At 46.2% G+C, this 15,196-nt stretch overlaps 1 protein-coding gene across 1 annotated transcript in view; it reads left to right on the top strand.

The window, feature by feature from the left end:
• The window catches only part of IQCA1 (IQ motif containing with AAA domain 1), a 250,505-nt gene extending 236,140 nt beyond the window's left edge, over positions 1–14,365 (top strand). The window contains exon 19 of the mRNA XM_069733324.1: positions 14,147–14,365. Within this exon, the coding sequence (XP_069589425.1) occupies positions 14,147–14,266 (120 nt within the window). The 3' untranslated portion in view covers positions 14,267–14,365. The remainder of the gene's footprint in view (positions 1–14,146) is intronic.
• The last annotated feature ends 831 nt before the right edge of the window (positions 14,366–15,196 follow it).

Genomic DNA, 15,196 nt, shown 5'->3' with positions numbered 1-15,196 from the left:
GGGAAGGAACAACCACGGGAAGGGCAGCATCCTATGAAGGAAAGCCACCTATGCCAAGCATGGTATCCACCAGTGAATAGCCAGGCCTTTCCCCGAGGCCAATCATCTGTGACTTTATAGCCTTTTTACTAGGCACTGCTCCTAATAGCCAGATTCCTACTCCACACTGATGAGGGGCAAAAACCCCGAAACAGCTGTCTGTGGATGGATACCATGCTTGGCATAGGTGGCTTTCCTTCATAGGATGCTGCCCTTCCCGTGGTTGTTCCTTCCCGGGGAAAGGCCTGGCTATTCACTGCTTGCGTCGAGAAACACGTGATGGTGTCTCCGCAGCTTCTTTACTTGCATCTGCATATTTCCCATAAGGGATGGGGGCAGTGTTCTGGAATCACTGCGTTGAGAAACACGTGATGGTGTCTCCGCGGTGTTGGATGTTTTGGTCTCCCCGAGGCCAATCATCTGTGACTTTATAGCCTTTTTACTAGGCACTGCTCCTAATAGCCAGATTCCTACTCCACACTGATGAGGGGCAAAAACCCCGAAACAGCTGTCTGTGGATGGATACCATGCTTGGCATAGGTGGCTTTCCTTCATAGGATGCTGCCCTTCCCGTGGTTGTTCCTTCCCGGGGAAAGGCCTGGCTATTCACTGCTTGCGTCGAGAAACACGTGATGGTGTCTCCGCAGCTTCTTTACTTGCATCTGCATATTTCCCATAAGGGATGGGGGCAGTGTTCTGGAATCACTGCGTTGAGAAACACGTGATGGTGTCTCCGCGGTGTTGGATGTTTTGGTCTCCCCGAGGCCAATCATCTGTGACTTTATAGCCTTTTTACTAGGCACTGCTCCTAATAGCCAGATTCCTACTCCACACTGATGAGGGGCAAAAACCCCGAAACAGCTGTCTGTGGATGGATACCATGCTTGGCATAGGTGGCTTTCCTTCATAGGATGCTGCCCTTCCCGTGGTTGTTCCTTCCCGGGGAAAGGCCTGGCTATTCACTGCTTGCGTCGAGAAACACGTGATGGTGTCTCCGCAGCTTCTTTACTTGCATCTGCATATTTCCCATAAGGGATGGGGGCAGTGTTCTGGAATCACTGCGTTGAGAAACACGTGATGGTGTCTCCGCGGTGTTGGATGTTTTGGTCTCCCCGAGGCCAATCATCTGTGACTTTATAGCCTTTTTACTAGGCACTGCTCCTAATAGCCAGATTCCTACTCCACACTGATGAGGGGCAAAAACCCCGAAACAGCTGTCTGTGGATGGATACCATGCTTGGCATAGGTGGCTTTCCTTCATAGGATGCTGCCCTTCCCGTGGTTGTTCCTTCCCGGGGAAAGGCCTGGCTATTCACTGCTTGCGTCGAGAAACACGTGATGGTGTCTCCGCAGCTTCTTTACTTGCATCTGCATATTTCCCATAAGGGATGGGGGCAGTGTTCTGGAATCACTGCGTTGAGAAACACGTGATGGTGTCTCCGCGGTGTTGGATGTTTTGGTCTCCCCGAGGCCAATCATCTGTGACTTTATAGCCTTTTTACTAGGCACTGCTCCTAATAGCCAGATTCCTACTCCACACTGATGAGGGGCAAAAACCCCGAAACAGCTGTCTGTGGATGGATACCATGCTTGGCATAGGTGGCTTTCCTTCATAGGATGCTGCCCTTCCCGTGGTTGTTCCTTCCCGGGGAAAGGCCTGGCTATTCACTGCTTGCGTCGAGAAACACGTGATGGTGTCTCCGCAGCTTCTTTACTTGCATCTGCATATTTCCCATAAGGGATGGGGGCAGTGTTCTGGAATCACTGCGTTGAGAAACACGTGATGGTGTCTCCGCGGTGTTGGATGTTTTGGTCTCCCCGAGGCCAATCATCTGTGACTTTATAGCCTTTTTACTAGGCACTGCTCCTAATAGCCAGATTCCTACTCCACACTGATGAGGGGCAAAAACCCCGAAACAGCTGTCTGTGGATGGATACCATGCTTGGCATAGGTGGCTTTCCTTCATAGGATGCTGCCCTTCCCGTGGTTGTTCCTTCCCGGGGAAAGGCCTGGCTATTCACTGCTTGCGTCGAGAAACACGTGATGGTGTCTCCGCAGCTTCTTTACTTGCAACTGTATGTGCTCTGACCTCTATGTCCATTGTGGTACTGAATTATCTTATCATAACAGGGTACCAAATGGATCATCTTAGAGAAGCGATCACAAACTACCCAAATGACCGACATCTTTTGAGAGACGGGGAGATCCGAAATAAAATCCATAGAGATATGTGTCCAAGGCCTCTTCGGGATCGGCAAGGGCAAAAGCAACCCACTGGCACGAGAACAGCAGGGCTTAGCCCGAGCACAAATCCCACAGGACTGCACAAAAGAACGCACATCCCGCAACAGAGACGGCCACCAAAAGGATCTAGCCACCAAATCTCTGGTACCAAAGATTCCAGGATGACCAGCCAACACCGAACAATGAACCTCAGAGATAACTTTATTCGTCCACCTATCAGGGACAAACAGTTTCTCTGCTGGGCAACGATCAGGTTTATTAGCCTGAAATTTTAGCCGCTCCCGCCGCAAATCAGGGGAGATGGCAGACACAATTAAACCCTCTTTGAGAATACCCGCCGGCTCAGGCAAACCCGGAGAGTCAGGCACAAAACTCCTAGACAGGGCATCCGCCTTCACATTTTTAGAGCCCGGAAGGTACGAAACCACAAAGTCAAAACGGGAGAAAAACAGCGACCAACGAGCCTGTCTAGGATTCAACCGTTTGGCAGACTCGAGATAAGTCAAGTTCTTGTGATCAGTCAAGACCACCACGCGATGCTTAGCTCCTTCAAGCCAATGACGCCACTCCTCGAATGCCCATTTCATGGCCAGCAACTCTCGATTGCCAACATCATAATTTCGCTCAGCAGGCGAAAACTTCCTGGAAAAGAAGGCGCATGGCTTCATCACCGAGCAATCAGCACCTCTTTGCGACAAAACAGCCCCCGCTCCAATTTCAGAAGCATCAAGCTCAACCTGGAACGGAAGCGAAACATCTGGTTGACACAACACAGGGGCAGAAGAAAAACGACACTTTAACTCTTGAAAAGCTTCCACAGCAGCAGAAGACCAATTGACCACATCAGCACCCTTCTTGGTCAAATCGGTCAATGGTTTAGCAATACTAGAAAAATTACAGATGAAGCGACGATAAAAATTAGCAAAGCCAAGGAACTTTTGCAGACTCTTCAGAGATGTCGGCTGAGTCCAATCATAAATGGCCTGGACCTTAACAGGGTCCATCTCAATGGTAGAAGGGGAAAAAATGAACCCCAAAAATGAAACCTTCTGAACACCAAAGAGACACTTTGATCCCTTCACAAACAAAGAATTAGCACGCAGGACCTGGAACACCATTCTGACCTGCTTCACATGAGACTCCCAATCATCTGAGAAGACCAAAATATCATCCAAGTATACAATCAGGAATTTATCCAGGTACTCTCGGAAGATGTCATGCATAAAGGACTGAAATACTGATGGAGCATTGGCAAGTCCGAATGGCATAACTAGGTACTCAAAATGGCCCTCGGGCGTATTAAATGCAGTTTTCCATTCATCGCCCCGTTTAATACGCACAAGATTATATGCACCACGAAGATCTATCTTGGTGAACCAACTAGCCCCCTTAATCCGAGCAAACAAATCAGATAGCAGCGGCAAGGGGTACTGAAATTTGACCGTGATTTTATTTAGAAGGCGGTAATCAATACAAGGTCTCAGTGAACCATCCTTCTTGGCCACAAAAAAGAACCCTGCTCCCAATGGCGATGACGACGGCCGAATATGACCCTTCTCCAAGGATTCTTTTACGTAACTCCGCATAGCGGCGTGCTCAGGTACAGATAAATTAAACAGTCAACCCTTAGAAAACTTACTACCAGGAATCAACTCGATAGCACAATCACAATCCCTATGCGGAGGTAGGGCATTGGACTTGGGCTCATCGAATACATCCCGGTAATCAGACAAGAATTCTGGGACCTCAGAAGGGGTGGATGATGAGATAGACAGAAATGGAACATCACCATGTACCCCCTGACAACCCCAGCTGGACACAGACATTGATTTCCAATCTAATACTGGGTTATGGACTTGTAGCCATGGCAACCCCAACACGACCACATCATGCAGATTTTGCAACACCAGAAAGCGAATATCCTCCTGGTGCGCAGGAGCCATGCACATGGTCAGCTGGGTCCAATACTGAGGCTTATTCTTGGCCAAAGGCGTAGCATCAATTCCTCTCAATGGAATAAGACACTGCAAGGGCTCCAAGACAAACCCACAGCGCCTAGCAAACTCCAAGTCCATCAAATTCAGGGCAGCGCCTGAATCCACAAATGCCATGACAGAATAGGAAGACAAAGAGCAGATCAAAGTAACGGACAAAAGAAATTTCGACTGTACCGTACCAATGGTGGCAGACTTAGCGAACCGCTTAGTGCGCTTAGGACAATCGGAGATAGCATGAGTGGAATCACCACAGTAGAAACACAGCCCATTCTGACGTCTGTGTTCTTGCCTTTCAGCTCTGGTCAAAGTCCTATCGCACTGCATAGGCTCAGGTTTATGCTCAGATAATACCGCCAAATGGTGCACAGATTTACGCTCACGCAAGCGTCGACCGATCTGAATGGCCAAAGACATAGACTCATTCAGACCAGCAGGCATAGGAAATCCCACCATGACATCCTTAAGGGCTTCAGAGAGACCCTTTCTGAAGATTGCTGCCAAAGCACATTCATTCCATTGAGTGAGCACAGACCACTTTCTAAACTTCTGACAATAAATCTCTATCTCATCCTGACCCTGACACAGAGCCAGCAAATTTTTCTCTGCCTGATCCACTGAATTAGGTTCATCGTACAGTAATCCGAGCGCCAGAAAAAACGCATCAATATTACATAATGCAGGATCTCCTGGCACAAGGGAAAATGCCCAGTCTTGAGGGTCGCCACGTAATAAAGAAATAATGATCTTAACTTGTTGAACTGGGTCACCAGAGGAGCGAGGTTTCAAAGCCAGAAACAGTTTGCAATTATTTTTGAAACTCAGAAATTTAGCTCTATCTCCAGAAAACAAATCAGGAATAGGAATTCTTGGTTCTAACATAGAATTCGGAGCCACAAAGTCTTGAATATTTTGTACTCTTGCAGTGAGAAGATCCACACATGAAGACAGACCTTTAATGTCCATCACCACACCTGTGTCCTGAACCACCCAAATGTCTAGGGGAAAAAAAAGGCAAAACACAATGCAAAGAAAAAAAAATGGTCTCAGAACTTCTTTTTTCCCTCTATTGAGAAGCATAGTACTTTGGGCCTCCAGTAATGTTATGAATAGATAATTCCGAACCACAATGGACCTTGAAGTTCAGAGCACACAAGTGACCTGACAAAAACCACAAAACATAGGACGAGCTCTGAGACGTGGAAACTCTGCTGACCGCAATCCCTAAACCTATCAAACCACACTAGAGGTAGCCGTGGATTGCGCCTAACGCTCCCTATGCAACTCGGCACAGCCTGAGAAACTAGCTAGTCCTGAAGATAGAAAAATAAGCCTACCTTGCCTCAGAGAAATTCCCCAAAGGAAAAGGCAGCCCCCCACATATAATGACTGTGAGTTAAGATGAAAATACAAACACAGAGATTAAATAGATTTAGCAAAGTGAGGCCTGACTTACTGAATAGACCGAGGATAGGAAAGATAGCTTTGCGGTCAACACAAAAACCTACAAACAACCACGCAGAGGGGCAAAAAGACCCTCCGCACCGACTAACGGTACGGAGGTACTCCCTCTGCGTCTCAGAGCTTCCAGCAAGCAAGCAAAACCAAAAAAGCAAGCTGGACAGAAAATATAGCAACAAAGTAACACAAGCAGAACTTAGCTTATGCTGAGCAGACTGGCCACAGGAACGATCCAGGAGGAAGCAAGACCAATACTAGAACATTGACTGGAGGCCAGGATCAAAGCACTAGGTGGAGTTAAATAGAGCAGCACCTAACGACTTAACCTCATCACCTGAGGAAGGAAACTCAGAAGCCGCAGTACCACTCGTGACCACAGGAGGGAGCTTGATCACAGAATTCACAACACAGAGCCCTGTATAGCTCCGCCCACACCACTGATTGGCTGCTTATAAGTAGTGGAGGCAGGGTTGGACTAGGAGACATGAAACAAGTAGTCGTCTAGTGATAATCTCCTGCTGATAAAACGCTGATTTGATTTTGCCCCCCTCTTTTGACAGTACGCATGCGCGACACAGGCTGTTCTAAGTCATCACCGATAGTGATGTACGCACATGCTCCATACTTACCATGGTAACGGCACTTACATCCGGTTTGTTAGACTGCGTCTCCATGTGCTCATTAGCTGCAGATGATCCTGCCTCGCTCTCGCCTATCCGGTCTGCGTCCACACATTGGTATGTGTTTAAGACATGTATATGTATCTGTTTATTTCCCCTGGCACTCACTTCCCCTGACGAAGCTGCTCTTTTAGCAGCGATACGCATGGGGCTCGTGCCACACCCCCCTCCTTCCCTCTTCTTAGGACTTTGCTTCCATTTGGATTTAACCATGGCCATTTGTGCCTGAGCAGAGCCAGTTACATGGTGACCATGGGGTAACTATTTGGGTTCTCATGGCTATTTAAGCTCTCACAGTGCTATCCTGTTACAGGACCCGGTCTCAAACATTTTGCTCTATGTTTTGGAAAGTCCTTCCTCTGCCCTCTTTCTGTGTATGACCGGTAGAATAAGATACACAGGTTTTATACCGCTTATTGCATCTGACTCACTGTTGGTATTGTTCTAGGGAATATATATTTTTTCCGATAGACATTGGTCACCTTATGTACCTACAGAGGTCCAGTTCTGTCTAGGGACACATGGTTGTGTGCATGTATATGTATATACTAGATGGTGGCCCGATTCTAACGCATCGGGTATTCTAGAATATGTACAGTGGGGCAAAAAAGTATTTAGTCAGTCAGCAATAGTGCAAGTTCCACCACTTAAAAATATGAGAGGCGTCTGTAATTTACATCATAGGTAGACCTCAACTATGGGAGACAAACTGTGAAAAAAAAATCCAGAAAATCACATTGTCTGTTTTTTTATCATTTTTTTTGCATATTATGGTGGAAAATAAGTATTTGGTCAGAAACAAACAATCAAGATTTCTGGCTCTCACAGACCTGTAACTTCTTCTTTAAGAGTCTCCTCTTTCCTCCACTCATTACCTGTAGTAATGGCACCTGTTTAAACTTGTTATCAGTATAAAAAGACACCTGTGCACACCCTCAAACAGTCTGACTCCAAACTCCACTATGGTGAAGACCAAAGAGCTGTCAAAGGACACCAGAAACAAAATTGTAGCCCTGCACCAGGCTGGGAAGACTGAATCTGCAATAGCCAACCAGCTTGGAGTGAAGAAATCAACAGTGGGAGCAATAATTAGAAAATGGAAGACATACAAGACCACTGATAATCTCCCTCGATCTGGGGATCCACGCAAAATCCCACCCCGTGGGGTCAGAATGATCACAAGAACGGTGAGCAAAAATCCCAGAACCACGCGGGGGGACCTAGTGAATGAACTGCAGAGATCTGGGACCAATGTAACAAGGCCTACCATAAGTAACACACTACGCCACCATGGACTCAGATCCTGCAGTGCCAGACGTGTCCCACTGCTTAAGCCAGTACATGTCCGGGCCCGTCTGAAGTTTGCTAGAGAGCATTTGGATGATCCAGAGGAGTTTTGGGAGAATGTCCTATGGTCTGATGAAACCAAACTGGAACTGTTTGGTAGAAACACTGCTTGTCGTGTTTGGAGGAAAAAGAATACTGAGTTGCATCCATCAAACACCATACCTACTGTAAAGCATGGTGGTGGAAACATCATGCTTTGGGGCTGTTTCTCTGCAAAGGGGCCAGGACGACTGATCCGGGTACATGAAAGAATGAATGGGGCCATGTATTGTGAGATTTTGAGTGCAAACCTCCTTCCATCAGCAAGGGCATTGAAGATGAAACGTGGCTGGGTCTTTCAACATGACAATGATCCAAAGCACACCGCCAGGGCAACGAAGAAGCATTTCAAGGTCCTGGAGTGGCCTAGCCAGTCTCCAGATCTCAACCCTATAGAAAACCTTTGGAGGGAGTTGAAAGTCCGTGTTGCCAAGCGAAAAGCTGAAAAACATCACTGCTCTAGAGGAGATCTGCATGGAGGAATGGGCCAACATACCAACAACAGTGTGTGGCAACCTTGTGAAGACTTACAGAAAACGTTTGACCTCTGTCATTGCCAACAAACGATATATTACAAAGTATTGAGATGAAATTTTGTTTCTGACCAAATACTTATTTTCCACCATAATATGCAAATAAAATGTTAAAAAAACAGACAATGTGATTTTCTGGATTTTTTTTTCTCAGTTTGTCTCCCATAGTTGAGGTCTACCTATGATGTAAATTACAGACGTCTCTCATCTTTTTAAGTGGTGGAACTTGCACTATTGCTGACTGACTAAATACTTTTTTGCCCCACTGTATGTATGTATGTATATAGCAGCCACATAGTATATAGCATAGGCCACGACATATTCTTGAATACCCAATGCGTTAATACAGGCCACGCAGTATATAACAGTGGCCACGCAGTATATAGCACAGCCTAAACAGTATATAACACAGCCCACGCAGTATATAACATTGCCCACATAGTATATAACACTGGCCATCTAGTATATAGCAGCCATGCAGTATATAACACAGCCCACACATTATATAACACTGCCCACATAGTATGTAACACTGCCCACATAGTATATAGCAGCCATGTAGTATATAACGCAGCCCACGCAGTATATAACATTGCCCACATAGTATATAACACTGCCCACATAGTATATAGCAGGCATGTATAAATACCCAAAAGAAAAAATAGGAGTACACGTCCAAGATTTTTGTAAAAAAAAAAGTATCAATACAAATTTTATTACACCATAATCATCACACACATAGACATCACATAAAATGATAAATAACACATTGTAACAGTGAGGGAAACTGAGAAACAACACTGAAAAAATCGGGGGCAACCTCTGAGAATGTCCGCGTCTCAAGTAAAGTGCTAATAGTGCATGTCACAGAACAGATAAGAAATATTTTGCAAGGAATATGTCAATATTAGACTACATATCATACGTCCCAAAGTTGAGGTCAAATCCGGTAAAGTGCACTAAGTGCCACATATCCTTCCCAAAATCTTACCCATCTTACCCAGTATATAGTAATGTGGGCATTATATGCGTGGTTAAAAAAGACTTAAAATAAAAAATAAACATATACTCACCTTCCGAAGGCTCCTTGAAGTCCTGGCGCCTGTGTGTGGTGCATGCGGCAGCTTCCGGTCAAAGGGTTGGTATGAGCGCAGGACCTGTGATGACGTCGCGGTCACATGACCGTGACGTCATGGCAGGTCCTTCTCGCATAGCATCCTTAGCACCGGAACCTGCCGCTTGCACTGCCTGAGGACAACGCGACTTTGGAGGGTGAGAATAACCTTTTTTTTATTATTATTTGTAACATTAGATCTTTTTACTATTGATGCTGCATAGGCAGCATCAATAGTAAAAAGTTGGTCACACAGGGTTAATAACTGCGCTAATGGAGTGCTTTACATCACGGCATAACGCGGTCCATTAACGCTGCCATTAACCATGTGTGAGGGCTGACTGGAGGGAAGTATGAAGTGGGCACTGACTGCGGGGAGGAAGGAGCGGCCATTTTGCCGCCGGACTGTGCCCGTCACTGATTGGTCGTGGCAATGGTCATGGGCGTTTTGCCACGACCAATCAGAGGTCGTACAGATAGAGGCCGCGACCAATGAATATACGTGACAGACAGACTGACAGACAGACGGAAGTGACCCTTAGACAATTATATAGTAGACTAGCTATTGAACCCGTTCTATGCCCGGGTGGCGAGCATTTATATTGGTATATGGTCTCCATCCTGTCATGTGCTGCTCCATCCTGCATCCCCATCCTGTCATGTGCTGCTCCATCCTGCGTCCCCATCCTGTCATGAGCTGCTCCATCCTGCGCCCCATCCTGTCATGTGCTGCTCCATCCTGTGTCCCCATCCTGTCATGTGCTGCACCCATTCTGCACCCCCATTCTGTCATGTGGTGCTCACATCCTACGCCCCCGTTCTGTCATGTGCTGCTCACATCCTGCGCCACTGTTCTGTAATTTGCTGCTCCCATCCATATGCCCCATATGCTGCTCCATAAAGGTTGATGGCCCCATAAGATGCTCCATAGTATATGCCCCGTATGCTGCTGCATTATGGTTGATGGCCCCCATAAGATGCTCCATAGTATATGCCCCGTATGCTGCTGCATTATGGTTGATGGCCTGTTGTGAATTCTGTGGCAGAGCTCCCTCCTGTGGTCACAAGTGGTACTTCTGCTGATTCTCTCTGTGAGCTTCCGTTGGTGGAGGGAAGTGGTACTGCGGCTTCTGAGTTTCCTCCCTCAGGTGAGGTGGTGAGGTCGTTAGGTGCTGCTCTACTTAACTCCACCTAGTGCTTTGATCCTGGCTTCCTGTCAATGTTCCAGTATTGGACTTGTTTTCCTCCTGGATCGTTCCTGTGGCCTGCTGCTCTGCATAGCTAAGTTTCCCTTTGCTATTTTGTTTGTTTTTTTTCTGTCCAGCTTATCTATTTGTTTGCTGGAAGCTCTGGGACGCAGAGGGTGTACCTCCGTGCCGTTAGTTCGGTACGGAGGGTCTTTTTGCCCCCTTTGCGTGGTTTTTAGGGTTTTGTGTTGACCGCAAAGTTACCTTTCCTATCCTTGCTCTGTTCAGAAAGTCGGGCCTCACTTTGCTAAATCTATTTCATCTCTACGTTTGTCTTTTCATCTTTACTCACAGTCATTATATGTGGGGGGCTGCCTTTTCCTTTGGGGTATTTCTCTGAGGCAAGGTAGGCTTATTTTCTATCTTCAGGCTAGCTAGTTTCTCAGGCTGTGCCGAGTTGCATAGGGAGTGTTAGGCGCAATCCACGGCTGCCTCTAGTGTTTGTTGGAGAGGATCAGGGATTGCGGTCAACAGAGTTCCCACGTCTCAGAGCTCGTTCTATGTTTTTGGGTTATTGTCAGATCACTGTATGTGCTCTGACCTCTATGTCCACTGTGGTACTGAATTGCCTAATCATAACAATGGCCCCCATAAGATGCTCCATAGTATATGCCCCGTACACTGCTCCATAAAGGTTTATGGCCCCCATAAGATGCTCCATAGTATATGCCCCGTACACTGCTCCATAAAGGTTTATGGCCCCCATAAGATGCTCCATAGTGTATGCCCCGTACACTACTCCATTATGGTTGATGGCCCCCATAAGATGCTCCATAGTATATGCCCCGTACGCTGCTCCATAAAGGTTTATGGCCCCCATAAGATGCTCCATTGTATTATATGCCCCGTATGCTGCTGCGATATATTAAAAAAAAAAAAAAACATACTCAGCTATCGTCGCTGGGCGCCGAGTGCTGGGGAGCCTGGGCAGGCGGGGACACCGGCGCGCTGTGGGGGTCAGGTGCCGGTATCGCCACTAGCTCAGGCCCCCGACACTTTCTATATTCATCTGTTTGTCCCGTTCCAGCACTGCGTGCCGCTCTGTGTTCCGGCTCCTCTGGCTGTGACTGTTCAGTCAGAGGGCGGCGCGCATTAAGCGCGTCATCGCGCCCTCTGAACTGTGAACGTCACAGGCCGAGGACCCAGAAGATAGAGCGGCGCACAGCGCTGGAACGGGACAGACAGGTGAATATAGCTTATACTTACCCTCCTGCCACGTCCCTGTCTCTCCCTTGGAGATCGCAGTGTGCGTTCAGTGCTTACGCATACCGCGATCTCCTGGGAGCGTCACTCTGTGGGGTCCAGACTGCGCCGGCACTTGCGCTTGCGCAGTCTATAAAGGCTTCAGACAGAGTGACGCTCCCAGCCTTATATTATAGATATGCACATACGTATACATTTGTGTTGTCTCTATTATTCTGTCGCATTAATATTTTATGATTGATATGGTTCAAGCTATGAAAGCCATGGTACATATTACCTGTTATGGGCAGGGCTTATTACAGTTGTGTATGTATTACATGCCATGGGCTGCATGTGTAGATCTATTTATATTGCCTGAGGGGGGTAATGGTTATTGCATTACTTGTTCTATTTTAAATGTTTGTAATTTTAGTGTTTAAGGTGAACTAAAGGTTTTTGATATTTTACTATGAAAAGGTGCACACCATTATTAGTCCAGTCTTTTTCTCAATTCCCCCTTTGCGATTTTATTGACACAGCACACAGCCTAGTAAGTGACACATTGCTGAAATCAGGGTCTCAGCCCCTGCCTACTGCTGTTCTCAGATTATATTGTGAAAATCTGCTGATATATACCTTTCAAAATTATGTTATTTTCTGATCACATAAACCCTTTACGGTGGCTGTGTGGTTATGCCATTCCACGATGTAGCTTCACATTAAAGACATATTGGATTGTTGTATACTCGAGATTTTCAGCCCATTTTTTTTATGCTGAAAGTGCTCCTCTTGGCTTATACTTGAGTCATTGTCCGCGGAGGGTCGGCAGGGGAGGGGGAGCGGTGGCTGTCACATACTCACCTGCTCCCGGCGAGGTCCCTGCATGTCCGATGGTCTCCGGCAGCTTGTTCCTGTGTTCAGCAGTGACGTGGTACCGCTCATTAACTAATGAATATGGACGCATATTCATTACTTTCATGAGCAGTACGTGACCGCTGAACATAGGAAGATGCTGACAGCTCCAGGAGACCATCTGATTGTGAGAAGCTGCCAGGGACCGCACCAGAAGGTGAGTGTATCGGGGGAGGGTGAGCATTGCGCGATATTCACCTGACCCCGTTCCACCGCCGGACACCGCTCCATCTTCCCGTCCTCTGCCTGTGACTGTTCAGGTCAAAGGGCACGACGACGTAGTTAGTGCACACCGCCCTCTGCCTGAAAAGTCAGAGAGCCGGAAGACAGAGCGGCGCGCAGCGGTGGAACGGGGAAGGTGACTATCGCAAGTGCCGGGGGCCTGAGTGACGAGAGGTGAGTATGTGATTTTTTTATTTTAATCGCAGCATATGGGGCATAATCTATTGAGCATCTTATGGGGCCATCACCCTTTATACAGCATTGTATGGGGCATAATCCATGGAGCACCTTATGGGGCCATCAACCTTCATGCCGAATTGTATGGGGCATAATCTATGGAGCACCTTATGGGGCCATCAACCTTTATGCCAAATTGTATGGGGCATAATCTATGGAGCACCTTATGGGGCCATCAACCTTCATGCCGAATTGTATGGGGCATAATCTATGGTGCATCTTATGGGGCCATCAACCTTTATGCTGAATGGTATGGGGCATAATCAACCTCCATACAGCATTGTATGGGGCAAATGTTTCTATTGAGCATCTTATGAGGCCATTATTAACCTTTGTGCAGCATTATATGGGGTATATTTTAATATGGAGCATCTTATGGGGCCCATCATAAACTGTATGGAGCATTATATGGGGCGTATTTTGTATGGAGCATCTTATGGGGCCCATCATGAACTGTATAGAGCATCTTATGGGGCCCATCATGAACTGTATGGAGCATTATATGGGGTGTATTTTGTATGGAGCATCTTATGGGGCCATCATGAACTGTATTGAGCATTATATGGGGCTCCTGATTCAATATGGATATTCAAAAACACCTAACCTACTGATGTCTCAATTAATTTTACTTTTATTGGTATCCATTTTTATTTTTGAAAATTACCAATAGCTGCTGCATTTCCCACCCCAGGCTTATACTTGAGTCATTAAGTTTTCCCAGTTTTTTGTGTCAAAATTAGGGGTCTCGGCTTATACTCGGGTCGGCTTATACTCGAGTATATACGGTATGTGTAATGTATTACATCGCCCATACTAGTAATATGTCAATAATAACCCCAATATCCTCAAGAGAGCTAAGGAATAACGGGACTTTCTTGTCTGCCCCTGTAACAGACTTGGTACGCTAAGACACCGCTTGGAAAGAAGAGAAGCAAAGCAATGCCTGGTGCAGAGGAAGAGAAAGGGAAAGATAAGGGGAAGAAGAAAGGAACAAAGAAAGGGAAGAAGAAGTAGTGACCATGGACTCCATAGTAAATGTCCTTATATTTCTATCAATGTGCCTGCACTGTGAATCTTAACATGATTTCTAATAAATTTTCCACATACTATAAATATTGCAGTGAAATAATGAAATAAACCAGGTTCACTATCAGAAATAAGGATAGACTTTCTACTTAGTGAAAACCATCAGGCCGACTAACATGATATTTTCCCATCATGACAGTTCACTTTATGATATCAGATCTATTCAATATCACTACTGTACATAGAGTCTTTCTAGCCTTAAAGATCACACATTGTTATCTTTGTAAAGTTAAAGGCACATCCCGAACACTAGATACATACAATAGAGGTGAGATGAAGGATGAGAGAGGCTAATTACACACATTTCCAATTTGCTAACAAGGCTGGATAAATTACCGCTTTGTTCTTACTCTGCAGTTCATCCTTTACACAAAAACTTTGAGGCCTTCCTGCTGAGGAGGCAATGATCCGGGAGTATGTGATAAAAGGTAACAGCCAAAAAGGATAACATTTCAATCTGCTCACCTCCTTTGTATGATCCGAGGAGTGATTCATAGAATATATGTCATCATCGCATAAAACAATTGTGAATCCTGTGCCTCTAGTTAGGACAAACTCTCATGGTGCGCATGCCGGTGGTTTCAGAACGTATGGCATCACTCGTGCATGAAGGCAATTATCTATCTATGTGCCTTAGCATGTCTTGTGTCAGTTTCTAGCTGAAATAATACTACCATATGGTTGGATGACCACATGACACACTAAGGCATTTACAGTATATATGTGGGTCAATATACGGGGGCTTGACTCCTAATTGTTTGCAATGTCGAGGACACTGTGGTCCGCACTCACCAGCCAGGGGTAAGTGGGTTGAGGAAGAATGTTGGCGTGCCACCCACTCACCAGTGTAGCTGTGAA

The sequence above is a fragment of the Ranitomeya imitator genome, chromosome 7 (genome assembly GCF_032444005.1).
Source record: "Ranitomeya imitator isolate aRanImi1 chromosome 7, aRanImi1.pri, whole genome shotgun sequence".
In the NCBI taxonomy this organism is placed as follows: domain Eukaryota; kingdom Metazoa; phylum Chordata; class Amphibia; order Anura; family Dendrobatidae; genus Ranitomeya; species Ranitomeya imitator.
The sequence above is the reverse complement of the archived record's forward strand: the minus strand, read 5'-3'. Positions and strand labels throughout refer to the sequence as shown.